The following is an 8,503-nucleotide window of genomic DNA, read 5'->3' on the forward strand; positions in this document are numbered from 1 at the left end:
AATGTTTGTCAACTGACTTAAACAAGCAAGACTGAGACATCTGTCATGCGGTCATAAGCAACATGCTTTGGACAAGCATGACCGTGACATCCTCCCTGTCAACCGACTAAGACAAGCAAGACTGGAACATCTGTATACAGCCATAAGCAACCAAATAGTCTAAAAAGTTTAGATATCATTTGGGTCTTCAACTATCAAAATGTTAGTTATGGTCGGGTCAACTTTTCAATTTATTTCATTCATAGAACGAACTTTTAGAGCGAACAAAAGTATAAAATTCAATAGAGGATTGACACTTTCAAGACCATCTCTAACCCAAAACTATAAGAACTATATCAGATCAAAACTTACAAAATTATTGAAAGAATTAAACTCAAATCACACTGCCAAATAGGTAATTTTACTCCAATCACAAGGACAAATAGGTAATTTTAGTAGTAAGTAATGATTCTATGTGGCACAACCCTTAAAGTCAACCATTGGGAGGGTACTCAATAGGAAATTTAATCAAAGATAATTTAAAAAATAATATATAGTTTTAGAAGCAATAATGAGCATTTGGATGACTCACTTTTTGTCTTATAATATTATCTCTCTTTATTTGTTAGGTAGCCATCAATCATATTTGCAAAGATATTATAAAAATTTATTTTTTAAAAACAAATAGTTACAAATATAGCATTTTGTTAAACCTCATTAAATTAAATAAATGAATTATTTTTTATAATAAAAAAAAAAAAAATGGAGGCATGTGCATTTAAAATGAAGAAAATGATATATGCCTAACACATATTGACATAAAAGATAAGGTAATGAATGCCAATAGAACTGCCGACAAATTAGGATACATTTGAAGCCCTTCTCCTATTTCAAATTTGCATTCCACCTACACTCCTTTTTGCTCCTTTTATTTCCTGACCTCGACACGTTTCCGTGCAAAAATTTAGTCATCATATTCTCAAGATCACTCTCATTGGAATGTGGTCTCGATTCATTCATGTACACTTCTCTTACTTGAGTATAACAAATAAATTCTTGAACTTTTCATTCTGTGTCCAATATGTCACTGAACACAATGAAGTCTAAAATTATAGTATGAACTTGGACGTTCATAAATGAATGAATGCTCATCTTGTTCTTCATACAAATTTCATAGCAAATTTTTCATTTTAGATGATTTTTCTCACCTTATTTGAGATCGAAACAGAAAATGAAGCAAGAACGAAAATTAAAAATTCTCACAAAGTCAAAAACTAGAGCGTATCTCGTATCTCGATATCGCCTCATATTGATCCCTGCATCTTACATTGACCCATTGAGTATAAATGCAAAATCTGTCAAAGGGAAGAAATTTAGGAACTGTTTGGAAAATGGGTTCTTGGATTTTTGCATTACAAATTTCCCAAACTCCTAAATTTTGCAACTTTTTTTTAAAAAAGAAAAAAAAAATTGTATTTTTAATAACAAATTGGTCCCTTTTTTTGTTGGGTGTTCTCTTTTTGCTCTCTTTTCCCTTTGCTCACTGTAAGCCTCTCTCTCTCTCCCTTCTGGGTTTTGGTTTCTGAAAAAGATTAAAAAAAAAAGACCCATAAAAGAGTTAGAGAGAGAGAGGTCTGTGAGCCCTCCGCCGTCATGATGGGATCTTTAGTGGTGGCGGAATACAAGGTGTCCTTTCTTGGTACTTGTGATTCCGCTCTTTCTTTCCATCTGAATATACCTAATTTTTTCTTCTTCTGCTCTTAATTTTACGCTTTCCTTTTCCTCTTTGCTCTTCTGTGTTCACGAATTGTATATATGTTCTTCTTTTCTTTTCCTTTTCCTTTTTGGCAGGTTTAAAGATGTTCGTCTTTTGGTGGTAATGTGGAGGCTTCAACACTTCCGCCATGGCTACTGATTCTTCCTTTGATGGTACCCTTTTCATCCTTTTTCCTCCAGATTTTGTTTTCTCTTCCATATCTTTCATTTCAATTCTTCTGGCTTCTGGGTTTTCGTTTTGCTATCTCTCTGGGTTTGGTGGTACCGATGGCTTTCTTTTTTAGGCTTTCTAAGGGTCGGATGGTTGTCTTTTGCATTAGAGTTATACCACAAGGACAATTTCTTGTGTCTGTGAGGCTAGATTTGACCCATGTTTTGGTTTTAGTGGCTTTTTAGTTCATTGTTCTTACTTTTTATACCCAGAACTTCCTTGTTATCTATCTTTAAAGTTCATCGAATTAGAGAAAGTGTATGCTATTTCATATAAGAAAACCATCAATATCTGATAATAGCATAGGCGTTTTGGGAGATCTAATTGAGTCAAATTAGAATCATACAGAATCTGTAGTGACTTAGAATGGTTAAGCAACAAGAGATTTGAAGTTCTATTTTTTTGATCCTATGCATAAAAGTTTGTGTTCATTTTGCCTCTAAATCTGGCTGTTCTTTGTTTCTTGCCTGTTTTCTTTGGTGTAATTAAGTGTTAGTCAATTTGTTTTCGTATGATGCTCGTTTTATTTGCTGGATAGTGATATGTATATCGGTTATACTACGTTCTAGGTGCTATTTTCGACTCGCCGAAATGTAGTAAGTTGAGTATGCAAGAGAAGAGAGAACTTGTTTATGAAATTTCGAGGTCACACGGTGCGTGTGAGAAACTGCAGTCATGGAGTCGTCAAGACATTCTACAAGTCCTGTGTGCAGAGATGGGGAAAGAAAGGAAATATACAGGCTTGACGAAGCAGAAAATAATAGAGCATCTTTTGAGACTCGTATCCGAAAACAAGTCATCGGTGCCTGAGGTTTCGAAAAACGTTGAGCCACAGTCTCCTGCAAGTGGCCATAAAACTACCAAAAGGCAGAGGAAATCCGATCATCTAGTTCCTACAAGTGACTTTCCGAGCACTAGTTCTCATAATGATTCGGGTCATACGGTGAGCTGCAAGAACTTGGCTTGTCGAGCAACTCTAAATCCAGAAGATACGTTTTGTAGAAGGTGTTCTTGCTGCATCTGTCGTCAGTATGACGATAACAAGGATCCTAGCTTGTGGATAAGTTGCAGTGCGGAGCCTCCGTTTCAAGGTGACTCGTGCAACATGTCGTGTCATCTCGAATGTGCTTTAAAAGATGAAAGATCGGGCATTTTGAAAGCCGGACAAAGCAGGGGAATTGATGGGAGCTTCTACTGTGTGTCTTGTGGGAAACTAAACGATTTGCTTGGGTAATAATCTATTTTGGTTCCAAAGGTCCTTCAATTGTGAGACCTTATATGTAACTTTCCTGTTATGTTCATTCTTCAGGTGCTGCAGAAAGCAACTAGTTCATGCAAAAGAAACACGAAGGGTCGACATACTGTGTTATCGTGTCTCTTTGAGCCAAAAGCTTCTCCATGGAACTGAAAAGTATAAAGTGCTTTATCAGATTGTTGATGAATCAGTGAAGAAGCTTGAAGCTGAAGTGGGACCAATAGCTGGTGCACCAGTAAAGATGGGTCGAGGTATCGTAAACAGGCTTTTATCGGGACCCGACGTTCAAAAACTCTGTGCTTCTGCTATTGAGATACTCGACTCGATGCTCTCCAGCAAATCCTTACATATTGTGCCTAATCCTGACATTCAAGGTAAGATTATATTAAGCAGATCCTTTAATAGCTTGTCTAGGAATCCTGTGATTTAGTTAGCTAGCTTTGCAGATGCAAGTTTTGTTCCGACAAACATGGTTCGTTTCGAAGATGTTCGGTCGACATCCCTCACTCTGGTTTTGAGTTGTGAATATGGATCATCCTCTGAGAACCGGGTTGGATTCACGTTATGGCACCGTAAGGCGGATGATGCAGATTATCCAACAGAACCAACATATATTCTACAACAACCGAAGGCGAGGTGTGTCGTGATGGGACTATCACCTGCTACTGAATATCATTTCAAAATTGTTTTGTTTGAAGGGACAAGGGAGTTGAGGGAGTTTGAAGTTCAATTCTCAACAATTAGGGAGGTAGAAGAGAACCCAGGTTGTTTAGAAATTGAGAGAAGCCAAAGCCATGCAACCAACTGTAGCGACCTTTCGAATCCTTCTTCGGTTGAAGACGAAACTACCGACATTCTTCCCTATAGTGATCGAACCGATAACGTAGGAAAGAACTCGACCGCCCATTCAAAGGGCATGGAAATGCATTCCTCTGCTATTTTATCCACTGATGCTTTTAACCTCAGTGACAATGGTGAAGAAGGAACAGCAGCAGGAACAGTACCTGTGCTGGATGAGGCAAATGCTGCTGGTATTGTATGTTTGATTCCCAACTCTGTCGGATCAAAGCTCGAGAACAGGCATGGACCATCTGCGCCGAAACTCAACGCCAATAATCAATTAGGCGCTCTTGTTCGGTCTGGAATGGAGCGCCAGCCGTTCGTTGGCTGTTCTGAAGATGGCTTGCCTATTACACCCTGCAAGCTTGAAGTGCTAAAGGACAGTCTTGGTAGGGGTGAGAGACTGGAATCCAACTGCAAGGACATTGACAACAGGACTCGAAAAGGTGGGGAACCTCAAGATGGTGGCACGTCGAAGATGCGAACTGGGGAAAGACAGGACGATAAATGTACTGAAAATGGTCTTTCGGATCGGGATTTTGAACACTATGTGAAGGTTATTAGATGGTTAGAGTGCGAAGGACATATCGAAAAAAATTTCAGACAGAAGTTTCTTACTTGGTACAGCTTGAGAGCATCCCAACAAGAAGTGAAGATTGTGAAAGTGTTTGTGGATACCTTCATTGAAGATCCAGCATCTCTTGCAGAACAACTTGTAGATACTTTCTCGGAATGCATATCGAGCAAAAAACCGACGACGACACCGCCTGGGTTCTGCATGAAGCTGTGGCACTGATTTCTGGTATGAAGTTCAATCTGAAACTGTTGAAAAGTATGATGGTAGCAATTCTTTGGACATGAAGAAGGTATTAGCTATGACCATGTAAATATTGGTATTTTTCATTTTACTATATAGTCTGTTGGATTTGGTTAATAATGTGACAGGATCAGCATTGTTTGATTTCAAAGTCTGGCGTTTCTTTTTGGTACAAAACTGACTTATTTGATCACCATGGGTTGGATTGGCCGAATCATTAGTGGCCATTTACATAGAAATCATGGATTTATGTATGATTCTTTGTTAGAAACCATGGGTCACATTTTATCAAACAAGATGTGCGTGTTTTGATTGGTACGTATACTATTATTGAGCTAAAAAAAAATGGATAAAAAAAAATGGATAGAGCAACTAAATTATCTTAGAAGAGCTCTCATATTAACCACTTCCATTCCTCTCATTAGACCATCTGTAACACTCATAGTAAGACCATGTATGGTGGCTAACGCCTGCCCAATGACAGAGCAATTGACAACCGAAGCCCCGGTAAACGGCCGCCATAACTATAATGGTCCTCAGGTAACAAAATTCATTGTCGGGTAAGTTTTGACCCACCCGAATGGCATAACGATTTGGGTACTATCTAAGAAAGACTCAGTGAAATAGACATGTCTGTGAAGATGCTTACTACCTGCACCTAGACAGAAAGATCCTATGAAGCTTCACTGTTTCCTAGGATCGACTTTGGGCCTTTCCTGTAGAGAGCGAAAAAGACCCCCTTCCAAGGGACCCGGGCCATCAGTGATATATCACTCTAGAAGAGCTAGAATTCTAAAAAGAATGAAATAGAAATGGGACTCATTCGATTAAATTAAAAAGTGGAAACAATAGAGATTAATTTGAAATATATATAGATGAAGTTATAGGGAAGCTTACCTGGTTGAAAATAAAAGGTTAAAGAATGGAAGCAGAGAAGAGAGGAAAAATGAAGGGTAGAACACAGGCAACCAAAGACAGCAAAATATATATAATAAATAAGATAAGCAGCAGAGTGTTACTTGTACAGAAAAGAGAAGGGGTGGGGGGGTTTGCATGGATGCCTTTTTCCTTCTTCCTTCAGTGGCTGAAGGAACTGAACCAGCAGTGGTTGCCTGTGTATTTCAGATCTTGGTTGTTCCAATCCTGGGCAGAAAGTTATTACAGACAGACATGGACTCACTCCCTCTTTGCTTCTTCCAATTCCAAATCCAAATCCTACTACTATAGAATCTGAATCATTAGAGACCAAAATATTCTTATGATACTAAGAATATGCACTTATATATAGATACCTATCCCTCTATCAACATAATCTAACCCCTAATATGGAAGAAAACATTCTTGCTAAAACTCACACCCAACGCAAGAATCGGTATTGGCATCACTCGTTTCAAACTGAATTTTAAAGTTTTATTCTGAGTCAGAACAGTTCCATACAAGAATAATATGATGCTCTTTTGGAACAAACATATCTAATACAGAGAGTCCTGACCAGACCAGACCAGACCAGAGCAACAACATTTCTCCCAACACATCAATCAATCTCTCACCATAATCTTGCAATCCATGGCTCTCTTTCTCTCTCTCTCTCTCAACTGTTCTTTGTTTCTTCCCTCTTCAAATCAGATGAGAGAACTGGCCAATGATAGTTCATGAAGCTCACTTAGCATCCACTCCTCTCCAGTTTGACCTCCCAGGACTATTGCCCTCGTTCCCCCTACGACACACGTGCTGTGTCCCCATGCGAACCTTGGAGGCCGTCCAGGTACTTTCAATATCCTCCATGTTGGTTTCTCTTCTGTTGGATCAAGGAGGTAAAGCTGTGACGCAGAGTGAAGACCCGCCACTGAGCCACCAAATATCAGTATTCTGCCACCAGGGAGACTCACAGCGACATGGTCCAGTCTAGGCGGAGGTGCTACCCCTCCTGGGTTTCCAGCACCCGGCACTCCGCTTCCAGCTACACATCTCCAACATGGCTCCTCCTCACTTAAATCCATTGTAAAGACATCACTTGATCGAAACCGTAACGGTCCACTTTTTGCTAAACCTCCAAACATCAAAATCTTCCGGCCACCATATACAGATAATGTGTGCCCCAACCGAGAGGGAGGAGTCCAAGTTACAGGTATCTCCCTCCAAATGGGTTTCTCCATTGAGAGATCGAGCAGAAAAGTATCACTCAGAAGTACTCCAGAATCTGCACAACCACCAGAGACTATCAACTTGGTGCCGTCAAGAGTGCAGGAGCTATGCCATGATCTTGGAAGCGGAGGAGCCAATCCAGATATTTCACGCCAGGTTGGAGGATTCGCATCCAAATCCAACACGAAAACGTCATTAAGCAAGCCCTGTCTACCACAACCGCCAAAGACGACTAAATGAGAACCATTTACACAAGAAAGAGTATGACCCCATCTACCAGGAGGTGGAGAACTAACTTGAACATGCTGCCACTCTGGTTTACTAGAATTTAAATCCAGTACAAAGGTATCATTCATCGGTTGCATATTAACACCCTCCCCACCAAATAATACAACTCTATTACCAACTGCACAAGCACTGAAGTTGCAACGTGAGGGTTCGACAGATCCCCCTACGGTTAGCTTCCTCCAGGCAGCATCTTCGAGAGTTGTCAATTCTCTGGCTAACCGGCCCCAGCCAAGAGTTTTTGCACCAGGTACAGTCTCTAGTACACGTGTTGTTTCACTACCCCAGGCATTTTGGCAGACCATTCTCCAGAGATCCTCGTTCTTCGTCAGCTCATAAAACCGCCTACAAACAGATCCTACTGACGCTATATCTCTGGGCGTCAACCGTGAGAGTATTTTTAACGATATCACCTCGTCACTCAATTGGAGAATACCACATACACCACGACAAATATTTCGTTCCCCAACAGATGTAAAGCGAAAAGATGAAAGGCCAGAACGGAACTTGTCAGACGATTTTGCTAACTCCTTCGTTGTAGAACTGGTCACAGGTCCCAAATCAATATCGGCTTCAGTGAAGAACTGGATACCAATAACATGGGTTACTGTTTCATCATCTCCATAGATAGGTGTTAACCTCAATTTATTCATCAATGGGGTACCATCTTTCCTAAAGTTCAACAATTCGCCTTGAAATTCAGTGCCATCCTCTAGACATCTTCTAATTTCTGAAACCACTGAAGAGTCAACCAGTGGGTGCCTTCTTTTTGCAAATGGACCTCTACATTGCAAGAACCGACTGCAAGAACATCCCAACTGTGTTAGTAAGCAAGTATCACGTATTAAGTATATATGAATAGAAAGATCAACATGGAGTGTAACGATAGGCTAGGGTAATCCTGCGCTGGCAGATAGAGAGAGCATACACATGCATTAGAAAACCGAAGCATCATAACATTAGTGAAATCATATAATTCTAATCATATTAGGTCGGGCATTAGGCGTCCAAGTGTTCTGAAATCTTACATACAGAATCGAGATCTTTGAAAGTTCATAGAGAAAAAACTCTACATAAGTTATATGTAGATACATCAGATCAAATCGTCAAGTATACTGAAAAATAATGTTACTTATACAAAGCAGGCCATAATTCAGTTAGTGACAATACTGTTAAAAAAACTCATCCTCAGTTA

At 39.8% G+C, this 8,503-nt stretch overlaps 2 protein-coding genes across 3 annotated transcripts; one reads left to right on the plus strand and one right to left on the minus strand.

Moving 5' to 3' along the window:
- Nucleotides 1-1,494: 1,494 nt before the first annotated feature.
- Nucleotides 1,495-5,117, plus strand: LOC111785064 (VIN3-like protein 2). 2 transcript variants are annotated; one of them, XM_023665540.1, is made up of 5 exons: nucleotides 1,495-1,678; nucleotides 1,831-1,908; nucleotides 2,536-3,196; nucleotides 3,276-3,595; nucleotides 3,668-5,117. In XM_023665540.1, the coding sequence occupies exons 2-5, from the start codon at nucleotides 1,884-1,886 to the stop codon at nucleotides 4,855-4,857; spliced, it is 2,196 nt and encodes a 731-aa protein (XP_023521308.1). In that variant the 5' UTR covers nucleotides 1,495-1,678; nucleotides 1,831-1,883; the 3' UTR covers nucleotides 4,858-5,117. The 2 variants fall into 2 exon arrangements, with proteins under 2 accessions (XP_023521308.1, XP_023521309.1); XM_023665541.1 differs by having other exon boundaries at nucleotides 1,495-1,665.
- A 732-nt stretch (nucleotides 5,118-5,849) lies between these two features.
- On the minus strand, nucleotides 5,850-8,105 carry LOC111785065 (adagio protein 1; the record flags this gene model as incomplete). Its single annotated transcript, XM_023665542.1, is given in 1 exon segment — nucleotides 5,850-8,105. A coding segment is annotated over 1 exon segment (1,605 nt), but the record flags the coding sequence as incomplete, so codon positions are not given.
- Between the last annotated feature and the right edge of the window lie 398 nt (nucleotides 8,106-8,503).

The sequence above is a fragment of the Cucurbita pepo genome, unplaced genomic scaffold, assembly GCF_002806865.2.
Source record: "Cucurbita pepo subsp. pepo cultivar mu-cu-16 unplaced genomic scaffold, ASM280686v2 Cp4.1_scaffold000354, whole genome shotgun sequence".
NCBI classification, from domain to species: domain Eukaryota; kingdom Viridiplantae; phylum Streptophyta; class Magnoliopsida; order Cucurbitales; family Cucurbitaceae; genus Cucurbita; species Cucurbita pepo.